This window comes from Pseudophryne corroboree, chromosome 8 (genome assembly GCF_028390025.1).
Source record: "Pseudophryne corroboree isolate aPseCor3 chromosome 8, aPseCor3.hap2, whole genome shotgun sequence".
Lineage (NCBI taxonomy): Eukaryota > Metazoa > Chordata > Amphibia > Anura > Myobatrachidae > Pseudophryne > Pseudophryne corroboree.
This window is the reverse complement of record NC_086451.1, coordinates 44,247,439-44,267,088: the sequence shown is the minus strand read 5'-3', so window position 1 is coordinate 44,267,088 and position 19,650 is coordinate 44,247,439. Positions and strand designations below refer to the sequence as shown.

General features: G+C 46.2%; 1 protein-coding gene across 2 annotated transcripts in view; it reads left to right on the top strand.

Moving 5' to 3' along the window:
* The first annotated feature begins 723 nt into the window (after positions 1-723).
* Positions 724-19,650, top strand: part of ARHGAP4 (Rho GTPase activating protein 4) — a 229,147-nt gene continuing 210,220 nt past the window's right edge. Inside the window, exon 1 of one of the 2 annotated variants that reach the window (XM_063936299.1) lies at positions 724-1,561. In XM_063936299.1, coding sequence (XP_063792369.1) covers positions 1,501-1,561 — 61 coding nt within the window. In that variant the 5' untranslated portion in view covers positions 724-1,500. The remainder of the gene's footprint in view (positions 1,562-19,650) is intronic. The other variant, XM_063936300.1, reaches the window with a different exon arrangement.

The window sequence follows — 19,650 nt, the reverse complement described above, 5'->3', positions numbered from 1 at the left end:
CAGAGGACCAGGCAAGCCACAGATGATCAGCCCACTATTCTCTGAGCCTGATTGGTCCATAAATGGGAAGTGTAACTGTGATGGAGAAAATCACACTGACTGTGGTGAGATGCTGACCTGGGAGGTGGTGGTGATGGGGTGGGGGGGGGGGGGGAGAGCAGGAGACCCCACTGACAGGGAGAGGAAGTCACTGACATATACATACATACATACATACATACATATATATATATATATATATATATATATTAGGGAGGAAGTCACATAAGTCTGCCTCTAAAAATACATATATAATCTCTACCTATGCATACACAAAAAACCCCCACCTATATATATCTATCTATCTATCTATCTATCTATCTATATATATATATATATATATATATATATATATTTAACCTTACAAAGAATTAAGGTTCAAAAAGGGTTGAGATTACCTAAAGGATAAAAAAATGGGCAGACTAGATGGGCCAAGTGGTTTTTATCTGTCGTCAAATTCTATGTTTCTATATCTATCTATATATATCTCTATATATATCTCTATATATATCTCTCTCTATATATATATATATATATATTAAACACCCTTCATTTATATACATGTCTGGCTGGTGCTTCATTCATAAATAATCACATAGAGACATAGGGAAGAGGGGAGGGGGTTCATGCACAGAACAAGCCATACAAAGGGGCAGGGAGGGAGACTGGCAGGTATGTCTAAGTGATAGATACCCCCATTAGGCTGATGCCTCCCTACACATAGAGACAGCTGAAGACAACAGAGAGACAGACATCAATCTGTGATCACACAGAGACAGCTGAAGGGGAGGAGGGGGCGGTGCCTGACTTGCTGCTGCTGCTGCTGCTGGGCTCTGTGCACTGCACTCACTGCAGCTGGAAGTCAGCGCTGGACACTGCCAGGACTGTCTGCACCTTCCCCGGGCAGTGACTGCACCTTCCCTCGGGCACTGGCTGCACATCCACCGGGCACTGGCTGCACCTTCTCTCCGGCCACTGGCTGCACCTTCTCCGGCCACTGGCTGCACCTTCTCCGGGCACTGGCTGCACATCCACCGGGCACTGGCTGCACCTTCCCCGGACACTGGCTGCACCTTCCCCGGACACTGGCTGCACCCTCCCCGGACACTGGCTGCACATCCTCCGGGCGCTGACTACCTTTTCCCGTGCAGTGTCTGCACCTCCCCCGGCACTGTCTGGACTGGGGGCTCCCCGCATGTAGCTCCGCAATAGCAGGAGGCACACTGCATCGCACACTGCCTGCAGCTGGCACAGCACTTTGCCCTGGCACTCCTGAGCACAGAAGGTGAACTGGACAGTACGGAGTCACTGCACACCCCCGGGCACAGCACCCACACACCCTGCGGATGGCACGCTGCTAGCGGACGCTGCTCCCTGCTGATCCGGAGCCTATGGATGTCAGGAGGCGGCACTGGCAGTGATATGACAGCGGGGCAGTGAGCGACAGGCACCGGGTACAGGATGGCATCCCACGGAAAGCCGAGGAGGGACCGGACCGCAGACTATGAGGGTCAGATTAAAGGTAAAGGGCAGAGCGGGCTAATGCAGAGCCTGTTACATGGGGAAGTTACACGACAGATGCGCTGCGGCTCAGCAGAGCCATGTAATGCTGCGTCCCTGTCCTGCGCTGCTAGAGCTCTGTATATATAGTGTATACACCAGTGGCCTGGGATACAGTGTAGTAGTGTGTGTATGTGACATACTGGATGTGTGTGTGTACAAGATATATATATATATATATCTTGTGACACTGTCCTGGCTATGTTCTTCCAGGCTCTACCTGCACAATGGCTGTTGTTGCAGTATATCTGTGTCTGAAGTAATGTCAGATGACTGTTACCCCAGTGTGCAGTGTAATATAAAGACAGCACAACACAGTTATAGCACAGAACCTCCGAAACACTCTATTCCATGAGACTGCCAATGTATTGTTACATTCAGTGCCCACCACCAATACTTTACAGCAGCGGTTCCCAAACTGGGTGCTGTGGCACCCTGGGGTGCCTCTGGCCACTTGCAGGGGTGCCCTGGGTTGGTTGGTGGTCCAGGACCACTTCAAATTATCCATGGTCAGTGTAATAAACAAACCAGTGCTGGTGCCCTGCCAGTCATAACCTATGTGGACAAACAGAAGCCAATCCTGTCCCTCACCCCACAAGTGACCCTACGGATGACCTATAGACACATTTTACTAAATGTCAGAATTTTTTCTGAATGGGAAACTTTTGGTCTCTAGGGGTTCCGTGAAAACATTTCGATATATTAGTGCACCATCATTCTAAAAAGTTTGGGCACCACTGCGTTACAATATATCATTCTATAACTCATGTTTCACGTTGCTGTCCAAATTACCTCACATGGCGCCAAGATCCTGCACTTCATAACCTTAAAGACCACCTCCGTGTCCATATAACCATAAACAGGCAGTGTATGTGTCGCCATCATTCTCTACGGAGCTGCCATTCAGTGCAGTATAATACTGTATGTATTGCATGCCGACACATTGGAGTGCTCTTGATAGTATAAACAATATATCATTATCACAGCTTCCATTTCCCCCAGTACTAATAACGGCCTCCAGCGTATTAAAGCGCTTTCGGCTCTGTTAAAAGTTTTTCCAAGGAATTTGCTATTTGTGTGTGTGTACCGATGATTGATTTCATTGTGCGATAACTAGGTCCAGGACTGTATAGAGCTATGCAGGAAGAGGGTACAAATCTGTAGAGGGAGGGGGTCAAATTGGTTATATAGGATTACTTTGCGGGTGTCAGTTTTCCGTCTCACTGCAATAACATCTCCAGTTATGGCCTAAGCAGCTTTTACCTGCAAAATTCCCCAAACGGATGGCCAATCATCGATGGAGAATTGCGTTGAATTTTTGTGTCTTGATAAGTGACAATACAATTATCGTGTGTTCAACTTGACTAGCTCCCTAGAACACATGCACAGCCCTAAACAGGAACAAGGGTCGCTGCCAGCCACTCAAGTGCTGTGTGCGCAGTACACTCTCCTAGCTCTAAGCTGCACCGTGCGTTTGATAATTGCAGGCCTCACACCTCTGTCTCTAGTCATCTGTGCTGCGGCTTCTCTCTAGTACAGCGTCGTCCTTGTGTAACAATGGTCATTCATCTCCTCCAGTTCTGTCGGCTATTGTCATCGTCTCAGTTCTTCGGCTATAGCGTCTGTGTGTTAGGATGAATGATGTGAGTGTGTTCATGTTGGTGTATAGATGGATTGGATCAAGCGCAACTGAATACAGGAGTTGTATTTGTATGAGTGTCGCTGTCACGGACGTGACTGGAAGTACATGTGTGCACGTTAATCAATTCTAGCTTCACGTGCAATGTCAGTGACAAAGATTTGCATGTCACTCACTGAAAGAACCTGTAATCCTCCTGCATGTGTGCTAATATTGCTTGTAATCAGTAGGGATGTGTCCAGTGTGTGATGAGCGTGCTTTTTTTTTTCTCTCTCTGATTTTTTTGCTTTTGTCTTTAACCAAAATTAGGGGTCTGCTGATTTTTAAGCCTTGATGTCTAGAGCAGATCGTGTGATTTAGGGGGGGAACATTTACTAAGCAGTGATAAGAGCGGAGAAGTGAGCCAGTGGAGAAGTGGCCCCATCAACCAATCAGCAGCTCTGTATCATTTTATAGTATGCAAATTATAGATGTTACTTCAGCGCTGATTGGTTGCCATGGGCAGCTTCTCCACTGACTCACTTCTCCGCTCTTATCACTGTTTAGTAAATGTCCCCCTTAGTAACCACTCTGGACACCACTTTTGTGCCCAACCACTATGCGAATAGGTCTGACTAAGAGGTGCGGTTGGAATTTGTCCAAGAATTGCGCAGGAGTCTAGGTAATGGTATTTGCAGGCTTAGGCATTTGTGGTCCCCGTAGCAAACACTTGGCAAGGTCCCACGTTTGCTAACTGATGTTGAAAAACTGGCATAGATACGGGGCTTTAACAGGGAAGAAAGCCCCTGTGTAGTCCCATAGCAGTTTCTGCACCTTGCATATTTACTAAGCCTTGGATGGAGATAAAGTCGCTGGAGATAAAGGGGGACATTTACTAAGCAGTGATAAGAGCGGAGAAGTGAGCCAGTGGAGAAGTTGCCCATGGCAACCAATCAGCACTGAAGTAACATCTATAATTTGCATACTATAAAATGATACAGAGCTGCTGATTGGTTGATGGGGCAACTTCTCCACTGGCTCACTTCCCCGCTCCTATCACTGCTTAATAAATGTCCCCCAAAGTATCAGCCAATCGGCTCCTAATTGTCATTTTTCAAACACAGCCTGTGGCATAGCAGTTAGGAGCTGATTGGCTGGTACTTTTATCTCCAGGGACTTTCTCTCCATCCAAAGCTTAGTAAATAGACCCCTTAGTCTCTGGAACATAAGTATCAAAGCGTGGAGAGATAGTGGGTGAGGTGTACTAAGGTTTAGAGAGAGGAATGGAGAGAGATAAAGTTCCAGCCAATCAGCTTGTATCTGTTGTCATGTTACAGGCTGTGGGTAGGATGTACTGCGCATCGCACGTACAATGTGATACATCCCGCCACTTATTGGGTACATACAGGCATTAATAACACCGGTATGTACATAGAAATGCGACTAGTATCACACAGGACAGCTCTCCTGATTAGAGCTCTTCTTTGCCATCACCGGAGTTCCGGGTTTAGGACTCGGGAGTTATTCTGTGCATGGGCAGTGTGACGTGCAGGCCGCAGGGGGTGCTGGGAAAGGATCTGTTTGGATCCCTCTCAGAGGGAATGTCGAAAAGAAGCCCATAGGTGTCTATTGGGTAATGGCATCTACAGACAGCGTTATCCACCACATCCAAGCTCTAGAATGTATTATATTCCGGAGCTTGGTACATATGGAAATGCCACCAAAACGCACATTTTCTGAGTATTGCCTGCGTCCTCACCTTTAGTACATTGCGCCCTGTGTTTGAAAAATGACAGTTAGGAGCTGATTAGTTGGCACTTCATCTCTCCCTCACTTTATCGCTCTCCAAGACTCAGAGCGGGATGCACTAAAGGGAAAATGCGATAAAACCCCCGTTTTCGGGGTTTTTAATTGCATTTTTGTATGTACTAACCCCCGTCCGCAGCGCTTTCGCTCCAGAAGCCTATGGGCTTCTTAACGCCAGCCGCCGCAACCTGCCGCCGGCACCGACCCCCCTCCCTCCGGAATATCTTCTTCCAGGCAGCCCTGGTCCCGGAAGGTAAACTCCTCCTCCCCCTAGCAACACAGCCAGAGGCGCCGGGGACAGCCTGCCTGCTTCCCAGCAGGTGAGCAGGTGGAGACCCCAGAGATGTGACGGAGACCCCCCCGCACACCACCTCACAGGTATCGCGGGGGGCCTCCGTCACCACATTACATATGCGATCAACATCGATGCGATGGGCGGTGATGTATGTTAATACATCCCGCCCTTAGTACATCTGCCCCAATGTACGCAACTAGTCAGCTCCTAATTGTAATTTTTCAAACTCAGCCTGTAACATGACGGGAGCGGATTGGTTGGCGCTTTATTGCTTTCCACTTCATCTCTCTCCAGATTGGCCGGCTACACATCGTTCTGAGGTATACACAGCCAGTAACATGACAGGAGCTGAATGGCTGGTGCTTTATTGCTCTTCACTTTATCTCTCTCCAGATTGGCCGGCTACACATCGCTCTGATGTGTAGTCGGCCTTACCTGCCTCAACAAGAGTTTTTTTTCTTAAATTGTGCTAATAATAATAATAATAATAATAGTACGAGCGACTCCAAAATATTTCCACTGTACTGTACCATACGCCATCTTGAATGGAGTGTAAATGGGGAGGCCATGCACATACTGCTGCTGTAAGCTGTCCTACTTATACCCCTTTTCCACTAGCTCTAAAAACACGGGTAAATGCATGGGGGCGCGCATTTACCCGTGTTTTTGCTAGTGGAAACGGCTCCCTCTGCAAAAACCCGGATCAAATGATCCGGGAATCCTACCCGGGTAGCTTATTGGGTTGAACACGAGTTCAACCCGGGAAGCTGTGCAGTGTATGGAAGGGCGGTGCTGGGAGAGCATGTGATCTCCCAGCGCCGCCCTTGCCGCGTCACCAGCAGCGTTACCAACCCGACAATATGCTGGGTTGGTGAGTGCAGTGGGAAAGGGGGCTCTGATGCGGGTCGCAGCCGAGTAGCACCCGTGTCAGGCTCCCGGATGCGACCCGCATCATACTAGTGGAAAAGGGGTATTAGTAAATATGTACACATACTTAAAATGTCATAGTGGCTTTTTTTATTTATTGTTCTATTAAATGGACTATCATCAAATGATGGCTTATAACCAATCAATAAAAATAATAAAATTAGGCAGCAGGGAGCAGCCGTTACTGTTATGCCTAGGGGCACCCTCACCCCTAAATCCACCCCTGACTGCCAGGCAGCGTTAAGGCTGGACTAACCTTTACCCAGCAATTTGGATGCATACGCCCAAGAATGAACAGGAGTTGTCAGGGCTTATCTGCCTTTAATACAAAGAGCGGAATGTATCAAACATCACAGTTTGAATGCAGTACATCCCGACACAGCATGCACGGCAGCATTTATTGATGCCAAATGTCTGTACAACTGCAATTAAAAAATACAAAGGACGGATCTTCCGATAAGAGCTGTTCATTGCTTTGTGAGGACATCTAGGTTTATGACCCAGGAGTCCTTACTTCAGATCCCTCTCAGGAGAAGTCTGCGGTAAGAAGACCATAGGCTGCTATAGGCAACACCACCTATAGATGGCATTACCTATCGGGGACAAGATCCGGAACGTTTTGCTTTACAGAGCTTGATGCATACCGGCACTTTAATTGCACCGCAGAGATGTATCAATTATCGAATGCAGGGACAGAGCTTGCGAGAAAGCCCTGTCTCTGCGAATCCGCTTTCCGCAATTCTCCAGGAATTTTCCTTGAAAAAGATCCTGACATTGTACTGTGCATGTGCAGGAGCAGAGGAAACGGGGAGGAGCCTGCTTAGCGCCATCTCCAGATAGCATTGTCATCGCAGGGCTCCCCCTTGGTATTTTTACACAATTCCCCTTAGTAAATTCGGGCAGATCACACTTCCATTACAAGAATGGGAAATGCAATCTGAGTATTTAAAAAAAAAAAAAAAGTGAATTAAAAGGCTTGGAGTAGTTTTTCACGAAAACTGCTCCCAAAGCCCTTTAATACAATCAGGTTATACTAAAATAATGTGAAGTGGGTGTGAAAACTCCCTTTTATTTTATTTAAAACTCCCTTTTTCATATTTTTTTAGTAAAAACTATTTTGCTAATTATGCCCACGAGAGCGCTCATTGCTTCTCCAAGTCAGGTGGGGATAAAACTGCAAAAGTGATTTGTCAGTAATAAAAAAATACAACAACTTTCACTTCTATATACACTAACGTAGCTTTCATTTTTGGATTTAGTTCCACTTATTCAAGGAACTGGCAGAGAGACTTTTTGCACACATACGTTAAAGTAAAGCATTTAATGCACAGTCTCAAAATGTCCTTTGGCACTGATAATCCAAAATATAATGGGGGAGAATGTATCCAGCCTTGGAGAGTGATAAAGTAGAGACATTGCCATAAGCAACCAATCCGCTTATAACTCGTTTCAAAGACTGTTCTAGACAAATGACAGAAGCTTCACTGCCAGTTACTTTTCCTCCTTGTTAGCTGCTGGTGCACTTTATGGTGGCAACGTGGGGGCATTAAAAATACAGGATTCCACCTACTTATTGTTGCCGTAGACAACCACCTAGGCTCGCCTAATGGTAGTCCTGGCTCTGACAGCGGTGTTGATTATGATAAACCTCAGATGATTGTCTGATGCCCCTGGGCCCTGACACTTCAACGAACTGTCCCTCTCCCAACCCCCCCCCCCCCCCTCCCCTTCCTGGACCCCCTGAAATACCTGAAATAAGCAGATGGAGACTTATATACGTTGCAAATTAAAAAGGTCACCGTTTATTAAGTTTGAGGATAAATTTACAGATTGAATCTTTTGGAGGCCTATATAGCACTGCGGGGCCCCCGGCCCTCATCGCAACTTAAAACCTGTAATCAATCCAGGGGCAGGCGGTCCCGTCTTCGAAACTGTAACCGGTAACCCCTTCTCTGCCCCCGGCATATAGACCTGGGAGAACTCACCTCCGCCGCCTTCTCAGGGATTTGGCCCGGCCCCCCATATGGGTGGTACTGAGTGTTTCAGCTTCTTTCTCGCAGGGGCAGGGTGTCTCCACAGATTTGCCAGCCCCTCTATTGGCTGGCCCACAGCGCTTCCGCCAACGCTAGGTTTCCGAATGGGCTTTCTGGTAATGGTTCCGTTGCTTCTAACTATAGGGATTTCCAGGGGGATCAGAAGTGACAGGGTAACACTAAAATTTGACATGTCTGACAAAGGGGGAAAAGTGGATATGTCTGACATTTGGGGGGATTCCAGAGGGATCAAAAGTAGAGATGTGACGGTTCAGATTTACCCGGATCTCAAAACGTCATCTCATTGGCTCTCGGATGTCACGTGTTTTGGTTAGCCAGGAAGAAAAATCCGGATAAATCTGAACTCGCGTTAATTCTGGCGTTAAAGACCGAGTAAATCCAAACATGCACATCTCTAATCAAAAGTGTCAGGGCAACACTAAAAGTGGATGTGTCTGACATAGGGGGAAAATAAGACTATTGTAGAACGGACTTGTTTTTACTGGATTACCAGTACAAAACAGCAACACAGTTACTACGTATGGTAGCGGTTAGGCTTTGATGCATTCAGTTTCTGTAATTGCTCCAAATTGCAGTTGCTCAAACAATTAAGCAAGAATTCTTCTCTGACAGAAATTGGCCCTGGAAACAATTGCCCCTAACAATTGCCCAGCTGATTGCGCTCCTGTATGCCTCCTATAGCTACCCTCTTTGATACTTTACCTTATCACTTGCACTCCACCACCTTTTCCCCTCACACTTTTCTTCATCATTACCCTTCTTGTCATTACCCGTTGTTACTACCCGAACCACGGTTCCCTACTTTTTACCTCTTCATTCTATTCCCTACTTTAGTGCTGCTCCCTACTAGTCCTCATGCTGCTTCCAGATACAATTAACTGGGGAAGGTTCTGATTAGGCCTCAGGAAGAAGGTGTAAGTGGTTGTGCTATGGATAGAATGTAGTTGGACGGTTATAGGGTTAGGCCCTAGGAGGACTGAAGTGTGGGTTAGGTTTGTTAGTGGGGTCACTAGAATTTGGCTAATGAATGAGGGTGGTTAGGATTGGGCTGTGTGTCCGCAGACTAGCTGTGGCGATATCTATAGCGTCTCACTGACCCATACATGAGGAGAAATAGGAGCAGCCATGTATGTCCCACAGTGTCATTGGTCGCTCACTTGTGCGGTCATACCTGACCTAACATTTCCAGCCCATTGCTGTAGATAACAATTATAAATCATGTATATAGATAACAGGTCACTTCACAAATCCATAATATAGTGTCATGTTCTTGTAATATGATTGGGTCTACCAACCACGGCAGCCAATAAGCAGGCAGCCTCTCTCAGTCCGGAGCAAGCTGAAGTAAAAAAATAAAAGCCTGGTTGTCTGGCTGTTATGTGGTTTTACTAATCTGCAATTTGTTAGTAAATAACTATCATTTAACATATATAAGTATATGCATGAAAAAAAATGTAACGTGCTATGTGCATGTTTGCTTCCAGCCTGCCGCTGTAAGGGTGATTATCCCAGGCATACTAGCACAGCATGCTTTCTGTTCAAGGTGACAAGCCCTCCCCTAACCTGAGACCCATGAATTGTGCCATTGTTGGCCTGCAGGAAACATGTGTCATAAGCAATTTTTGGTTATGAGGCTCCGAAATGTGTTGGGTTAGTGCACGAGGGTTAGCAGTGTGTGCACACGATTACAGGCTTACTGTTTATGTTCCCCGCACCCATTGTAGCGCTAGGACCTTTGGACTCATTGCATTAACCATTCCATATGGTAGGCCTATAACACACTCCGTCATCTTATCAACATACGGTGTTAACAGCAGGCTAGACCTGAATGTGACCTGACCAGGGAGTGGGATATTTTTTAGTCGTATTTCAATGAAGCTAAAAAGTGCCTTTTGCTCACCTGGATGGATATACAGCTGAGGTTGGGTATGAAATGCTGACTGTCTAAACCACCCCATACCCTACCCTACCCTAGCCTAACCCTCCAAATCCCCCCTCCCCCGCAGCGTAAACCTAACCTCCCCGCGTGGTGCTTAAACCTAATCATCCCTCCCCCACACCCTAAATCTAACCATCTCCCCCCTGAAGCCTAACCTTAACCCCCCCAGATGGTGCCTATCCCTAACCCTAGGTCTCTGGGGGTTGCCTAAACCTAACCCCCCACACACACACACTTACACAGTCTGCTGTCATATGTTCAGGATCCGGCGTCGTTGTCTTGTCCATTTGCAGGATTCCATTGTGTGTCGGGATTCCGGCACCATATCTTGTGTGGATCCCATCATCCCATAATAAGAAATTTCTCTATAGGGTGCCTGCAAAAGACCCAAGAGCCATTGATTTCAACCTCAAGGGTGCAATTGTGACCTTGTCAAATGATGGGGCCTATTGCTTGAGCATTGCAAGAGTCAATGGTAGTTTAGTCTGTCACTTCAATCTGTAAAGAGGAAACAGGCACATCCTGCTAACCTGTCAAGCTGTATGAAGCAGTTTCATTCAGTGGAAATGGTTCCTAGAGCAGGTATTTTTAGGTTCCCTAATTTGTGTGTTTCTTAGATCTCTTTTCAAGAGTTGTTCTGATTAGTGACTGATTAATCGTAAATGATCTGTGTGTGTAAAGGCCCCCATACATCAGCAATCACAAAAACAATCTGCAGATTCAGAGATTTTCCCCCAGATTTAAAGATTTCCCAATCCACCAAATCTACACCCATACATTACACATATTGGGGGTCATTGCAAGTTCCGATCAGCTACGATCAGGCACTCAGACATGCGGGGGGACGTCCAGCACAGGGCTAGTCCGCCCCACATGTCAGTGCTGCCCCCCCCCCCCCCCCTTCGCCACAGAAATGCAAAAGCATTGCACAGTGGCGATGCTTTTGCATTTGAGGAGTAACTCCTGGCCAGCGCAGCTCCTGCAGCTGGCCGGGAGAACCTCTCTGCTGCCCAGGTCGCAGCGGCTGCATGTGATGTCACGCCGCCGCGGCTCCCCCCCCCCCCCCCCCAGTGGTCCGGCTGCGTTGGCCGGACCGCGCCCCCTAAAAGGCGGCTTAACGCCGCCGTCTAGCCTCCTCCCGCCCAGCGACCGTCTCTGCCTGTCAATCAGGCAAAGGCGATCGCTATGGAACAACGGCCGTCCAGCATGCGTCGGCGCACTGCGGCACCGATGCATGCACAGATCCGACCCGATCGCTGCGCTGCGATAAACTGCAGCGAACGATCGGGTCGGAATGACCCGCCATTGTTCAGTGATTTGCAGATCATTTTCAGCAACTACAGATCTGCCAGTCTTGAAAGACTCATCATTTTACTAGTAGCAGTCTGCAAATCTGCTGATTGTTACTAAAGGGCCCTACACACTGCGCGGCCCGACCGCCTGTACGCCAGACGGGCGACCCGGCAGCGGGGGGTAGGTGACTGGGGGAGTGAAGTTTCTTCACTCCCCACGTCACCCGGCTCTATAGCAGTGCATGCAAATATGGACGAGATCGTCCATATTGGCCTGCATGCACAAGCGACGGGGCACACTGCCTCCACACTAAACGATACGAACGGTATCTCGTTCATTAATGAACGAGATTGTTCATATCTTTCAGTAATACCGCCCAGTGTGTAGGGCCCATTACATTAGCAATCTACAGCCCCAATTGATCTGTGAAATCCAATATATTGGGCAACCTGATTGACCTATCCCAATCAATTTTTGGTCTGAATCTGCGATCCGTGAACCCCATACATTGCAGATTTATTTGCACAATAGTCTCAGATTGGCTAATTGTCCCAATCTATGCCGATGTACAGTATTGGGGTCCTTTATGTGTTATTTCATCTGTCATTCTCCGAGGATATCTGGAAAACATGCACCATCCATTGTGCAGGGGGTGACAAACCATGCAGTAAATATTTACTATTTTTTGAACTGATGCTGTGACCTGGCCAATGGGAAGCATTGGCGACGTGATGAATTTCACATACTGCGTGGGTTTGGCTCACGTACAGTATGTGTTGAGATAATTTATGCTATAAATACTACATAAAGTACAGTGAAGGGGAAAGGGGTGATGACAAGTAGTGAAAATAGTTTAGAGGTTGCCCACAACCAGTCAGCAACTACCTATTATTTTCTAAAATGTACTTGATAAATGCTTCCTCAAAGCTGATTGGTTACTATGGGCAACTACTGCTTGACCCAGTATTTTGTATTGTACATCACCATACCACTTATGCTGTAGTTTTCCTGTTAGTCCATGAATCCTTGTATGCGATGCAGGGACATCGGAGGTTGACCAACAAGGTGCAAACATGAAAGTGAGGGTAGAGAGGGCCCTGCTCAGGAGAGCTTACAATCCAAAGCATGCTTGCCCACGTTCCGCGCAGTGCTGCAAAACGTTTAGGCCCAAATCTTCTGCACTGAAACTTCCTGGAAATAGAAGTCCGTTTGCGACTATGTGTAACTATACTGTTATACCATTCTGGTGAATTTGACACATCTGTTGCAGCAATTGTTATTTGACAGGAAGTGACACAGATCACTTCCCCCTGCCACTCTTCAGTTGTGCTTACTCAAACGCAACGCCTTATACCGAGCACTACTTCTGTTGGACCAGGACGAAGCAGTATTTAGAATTTTTGCTATTTATTCAATGTAATCAGTAACTGGGGGGGAGGCAATATTACCATACCTCTCAAGTGTCCTGATTTTGGCAGGACAGTCCCGCTTTTTGTGCACTGTCCCACCTGTGGGCATTAGTGTCCCGAGGTGGAGGGCAGTTGGGAGGCTCTCTGTCACTGCCACAGGTAACTGGCGGGCACAGCGGCCGCCGGTTGGTCAGGATGCGTTGTGGTTGCCCAGCAACACTTTCAAAGTTACAGTAGCGCCAGAATGTGAATGTTTAGCGTGTGCAGCATAATGACTGGCATGCTGTGTGTGATCAGACTCAGTGATGGGGATGCACAGTGTATGTGTGTGTGACTGCGGGGTGTAATATACTGTAAAAGGGAAACAAGGTTTTATTTCAGAGACTGGGGGGAGTACTAATAATTTGTACACTCCTCAGTCACACATGTACTATAATAAAAGGGAAGCAGAGTTTGTGTGAGTGATGGGGTGGCGGGATGACAGGGGGGGGTGGGGGGGAGTATACTATACTATAAAGGGGATGCATGGTCTTCACTCACTTATGTGTGTATGGTTGGTGGGGTGAACTATACTGTAGGGGGGGGCACATAGTGTGTGACTGGGTGGTATACTGTAGAGGGAGAGATGGGCGCCAGAAACTTTTTTGGCACGGGAGAGCAAAATTTATAGTCACGCCACCGATACTGACGATCCATGTTGGGCGGCAGTAGAAAGGTCGATAAGAATGAAAGGTGTCAAAAAAAGAAATACTTATACATACTGTATACACAGGGCCGGTTCAAGGGCGCTCTGCGCCCCGGGCAGGAAATGGGGCGTGGCCTAATACAGGGGGCGTGGTCAATTACGCCCCCTGTACATTAAAAGCGCCGCTTGAATGCTGAGCGGTGCGCGATGACGTCATCGCGCACCGCACAGCAAAAGGTCCTCTCGACGAAGGGAAACTAGACGCTATGAGTCTAGTTCCCTTCGTAGAGAGGACCTTTGCTGTGCGGTGCGCGATGACGTCATCGCGCACCGCTCAGCAAAGTTACTCTCCAGGAAGGGAAACTAGACGCATAGCGTCTAGTTCCCATCAGGAGGCGGACGGGGACGGGGATGGGGACGGGGACTGCAGCGGAGGCGGACAGGGACACAGCGGGCAGCAGTGGCGGATCTTGCCACGGTGCGGCGCCCTCCGGATGGCGCCAGCGCCCTCCGGAAGGCGGCGCCCCGGGCAAAAGTCCTGCTTGCCCGTGGCAAGATCCGCCACTGTGTATACAGTTGTGCTCATAAGTTTACATACCCTAGTCGAATTTGTGATTTTCTGGCCATTTGTCAGAGAATATGAATGATAACTCACAAACTTTTCTTTCGCTCATGGTTAGTGGTTGAGTGATGCCATTTATTGTCAAACTACTCTTTTTAAATCATAATGACAACAGAAACTACCCAAATGACCCTGATCAAAAGTTTACATACCCCAGTTCTTAATACCGTGTATTGCCCCCTTTAACATCAATGACAGCTTGAAGTCTTTTGTGGTAGTTGTGGATGAGGCTCTTTATTTTCTCAGATGGTAAAGCTGCCCATTCTTCTTGGCAAAAAGCCTCCAGTTCCTGTAAATTCTTGGGCTGTCTTGCATGAACTGCACGTTTGAGATCTCCCCAGAGTGGCTCAATGATATTGAGGTCAGGAGACTGAGATGGCCACTCCAGAACCTTCACTTTATTCTGCTGTAGCCAATGACAGGTCGACTTGGCCTTGTGTTTTGGATCATTGTCACGTTGGACCATCCAAGTACGTCCCATGCGTAGCTTCCAGGCTGATGAGTGCAAATTTTCCTCCAGTATTTTCTGATAACATGCTGCATTCATCTTGCCATCAATTTTGACCAAGTTTCCAGTGCCTTTGTAGCTCACACATCCCCAAAACATCAGCGATCCACCTCCATGTTTCACAGTAGTAATGGTGTACCTTTCATCATAGGCTTTGTTGACTCCTCTCCAAATGTAACGTTTATGGTTGTGGCCAAAAAGTTCAATTTTGATCTCATCACTCCAAATGACTTTGCTCCAGAAGTGTTGAGGCTTGTCTCTGTGCTGTTTGGAGTATTGTATGCGGGATGCTTTGTGGCATTTGCGTAGTAATGTTTTTTTTCTGGCGACTCGACCATGCAGCCCATTTTTCTTCAAATGCCTCCTTATTGTGCACCTTGAAACAACCACACCACTTTTTTTCAGAGAGTCCTGTATTTCAGCTGAAGTTATTTGTGGATTTTTCTTTGCACCCCGAACAATTTTCCTGGCAGTTGTGGCTGAAATTTTTGTTGGTCTACCTGACCGTGATTTGGTTTCCACAGAATCCCTCATTTTCAACTTCTTAATTAGAGTTTGAACACTGCTGACTAGCATTCTCAATTGCTTGGATATCTTTTTATATCCCTTTCCTGTTTTATACAGTTCAATTACCTTTTCCCGCAGATCCTTTGACAATTCTTTTGCTTTCCCAATGACTCAGAATCCAGACACGTCAGTGCAGCACTGGATGAAAGATGCAAGGGTCTTTCAGGAGTCCAGAAACTCACTGACCTTTTACACACACACACTGATTACAAGCAAACGGATCACAGGTAAGGATGGTTACCTTTAGTAGCCATTCAAACCCGTTTGTGTCAACTTGTGTGCATGTTATCAGGCCAAAATCTCCAGGGTATGTAAACTTTTGATCAGGGTCATTTGGGTAGTTTCTGTTGTCATTATCATTTAAAAAGAGTAAACACAGTTGTTTGACAATAAACGGCTTCACCCAACCATTAACCATGAGTGAAAGAAAAGTTTGTGAGTTATCATTCATATTCTCTGACAAATGGCCAGAAAATACTTATGAGCACAACTGTATGTGTGTGTGTGTGTGTGTGTGTGTGTATGTATATATATATATATATATATATATATATTATAAATAAATAAAAAGAACAGTATGAGCGCATAGACAAGGTCCCGTGGAACTACAAGTCCAAAGCTGGGCCAGAGAAAAGTTCCTCACTGACACCCAATCTTAACGGTTGATGTAATTCTGTCAGTGTGCACTTCTAGAGCCTCCAGCCGTCGCTTCCCTGATAAACACCCGATCCCGAACGGGTAAAGATCCTGCCGAAAGATTGAAAGAGTAGGGAGCGCCAATAGTGCATTAAAAGTGTAACCATTTATTATAAAAACATCCGGGTCAATGACAAAATAAAGACCCGTACCATAAAAGGCGGTTAAACCACCGCTTGTATAACCAGCATAGAAATTACCCCACAGTGCGACCAGCATTCTTACTCCGTACGTCAGACCACGCCCATACGCGTTTCGGTCTGACGTACAGAGTAAGAACGCTGGTCGCACTGTGGGGTAATTTCTATGCTGGTTATACAAGCGGTGGTTTAACCGCCTTTTATGGTACGGGTCTTTATTTTGTCGTTGACCTGGATGTTTTTATAATAAATGGTTACACTTTTAATGCACTATTGGCGCTCCCTGCTCTTTCAATCTTTCGGCAGAATATATATATATATATATATATATATATATATATATATATATATATATATATATATATATATAATCTCAAAACCAGAAATGCACTATGGTGTTTGCTGTGCATACAGCGCGTGTTTAGTCTGTCACCTACACAAAGTGTTTCACCCTGATATTTGCACTATTGAGGTGTTATATATTAGCCTAGAAGAGAATGATGCCCATGGCCACTACTTACAGGAGCAGGTGCTGTATGTGATTGCTATTTAGGGAGAACATTCAGTCAGTAACGAGACCCCTGTGAGACCAGAGCGAGGTCCTTATGGCGCAAGCATAGATACCATAAATGTGTATTCTGTTGAGGTGTTTTCACGTGTGAACGTTTCTGAATACTCTTAAATTTGCATTAACTTATTTTAAGTATCACTTCCCATTCTGTGATTGCGGGGAATAATTGTCTTTTACCAGAAATGAGTAGTCCAGTCTCCTTAAATGTATCTGCAAATCAAAACTCCCTCTGTTTACCAACCGAAAGCATTCTGCTTGGCACTGGGGCACAGTGGGCTAACAATGTCTTACCCTAGGGCCTGACAGTGTGATGGGAAGGTGACGCAGGCTCTTAGTGGTAGCAGAAACAAGAAATTAATATCTCTGGCGTTGACTTATTCCTCTTTTCCACTGAATCCCGGGTCTGACTCAAGATTTGGAACACAGTTCCAACCCGGGACAGCCCCATGTCCACCGTGGCGCCAATTCAGGTTATTCCCGGATCAGCGCCGTTCACAATGCACACGTTTATGGCTAAAACCAAGTTGGAGAAAGGACCTCTGACATCACCAGGGGGAGGAGCTAGGGCCGAACGGGGTACCCGACATGTACCCTCAAGGAGGGTTGCTAAAAGGGATTCCCAGGATACTAAAGTGAATAGTTGGTGGCGTGGATAGTCAAATGACTATCTCGCCGGCCTAGCTCCTCCCCCTGACGTTATAGGTCTTTTAGCCCACTTGGATCTAGCATCTACCCAATGCACACAGGTGCAGTGCCGGCACTTAGATATGACGTCATCTCCTTGTGCCGGCAGAGTGACTCTCCCCATTCTGTATACGGGTCCGATATTATGTGGTTCTATACTCTTCATGCTACACTTTATAATTGCAACCAATTAGATGTCAGTGCTAGAGATACCATTTTCTAATATACATAGTAACATAGCAACATAGTAGCCCTGGTTGCAAAAAGACAATTGTCCGTCGAGTTCAACCTATTTGTGGTCTCCTGTGCAGTATTATTTTTGGACTAAATTTTGTCTGATGCTGATGTCAGCCGTTGTGTTTTATTCCTCTTTTTGTTATTTTTTATAACTATAGTTCGTGACTATGCACCATAACCTTGGATATCCTTATCCATTAGGAATTTATCTAACCCATTCTTAAAGGTGTTGACCGAGTCCGCCATTACAACTCTCTCAGGCAGGGAATTCCAAACACGTATTGTCCATACTGTGAAAAAAAACTTTTCGACACTTTGTGCGGAATCTCCTCACCTCTCCTCTAACCTAAGCGGGTGTCCATGTGTCCTCTGTGCTGATTTTACCAAAAACAGGTCCTGCGCAAGCTCTATGTATTGTCCCCTTATGTATTTGTAGATGTTGATCATGTCCCCTCTTAGTCTTCTCTTTTCCAGTGTAAACATGCCTAGCCTTGCAAGCCTTTCCTCGTATTCCAGCGTCTCCATGCCCTTAATTAGCTTGGTCGCCCGCCTCTGAACCTTTTCTAGCTCCAGGATATCCTTTTTGTAGTATGGTGTCCAAAATTATACACAGTATTCAAGAATGATGTGGCCTCACTAGTGATTTATATAATGGGAGTATAAAATTTTCGTCCCTTGCATCAATTCCCCGTTTTATGCATGCATTAGCCTTCTTTACTGCAATCCTACTTTGGGTACTGCTGCTTAGTTTGCTATCTATGTGAAAACCTAAGTCTTTTTCCAGTACAGAATCCCCTAATATTACCCCATTTAGTATGTAGGCGTTCTTTTTGTTCTTGTTACCACAGTGCATTACCTTACACTTGTCTGTATTGAAGCTCATTCTTCATTTGGCTGCCCATGCTTCTAGTTTAACGGAGTCGTTCTGAAGAGACTCAGCATCTCCCTCCGTATTTATAACCTTACACAATTTGGTATCGTCTGCAAAAATTTACACCATGCTCTCTAGATCTACTGTTAGGTCGTTAATGAAAATGTTGAACAATAGTGGTCCAAGTACAGACCCTTGTGGCACACCACTTAGCACTTCGGTCCGATTTGAAAATGATCCATTAACCCCAACACGCTGCTCCCTATTATCTAACCAATTTCTGACCCAAGTTCATATTGTGCTCCCTAGCCCTATTTCTTGTAGCTTATAGATAAGACGCATGTGTGGTACAGTGTCGAAAGCTTTGGCAAGGTCTAAAACAGGGCTGGCCAAACCAGTCCTCAAGATCTACCAACAGGTCATGTTTTCCAGGCCTCCTGGAGATCTGTAGGCTTGTCAGTTAGGAATGAATGCAGCACATCTTAATTGGTAATGACTACACCTGTGTATTAGCTAGGTGGTCTGGAAAATGTGAACTGTTGGTAGATCTTGAGGACTGGTTTGGCCAGCCCTGGTCTAAAAAGATTACATCCACCTCCTTACCCTTATGTTTATAAAAGGTAATATGAAGCCTTTCTTCTCCTTGGCCGCAGACCCAAAGGTTCTCTCCCACTGTAGGATTCAGCAGCTCCCCTTTGTGTCCTCGTGTTTACTGATAGAAGTCACCTTCTGACTGAATTTTCCAACATGACCCAATAATCATCCAATCAATTTCGATGTTGCGATCAAGCGAGTCAAGCACGGTGGAAAACACATTGAGAGATGACTGCTGACAGGAGACATTGGTGCTGGAAGTAATTTGTCTGTTCAGCCTGAGGGAGCGAATGTCTGGAACCTGCCTGACTTAATAACCACATGCCCCAGTTTACCCTGGGGTGTGTTTGGTCAGCTTTCATGTGGCCTAATACCTTACTCTAAGCTCACTGATGGTGGAGATGAGATAATCGCTGTAGACTGTGTGTTGGTGGATCCTTACTTTACGTTCATATAAGCCACTGACAAAACCTGCAATTATTTTAAAGTTTCATAATACAGGTTGAGTATCCCTTACCCAAAATGCTTGGGACCA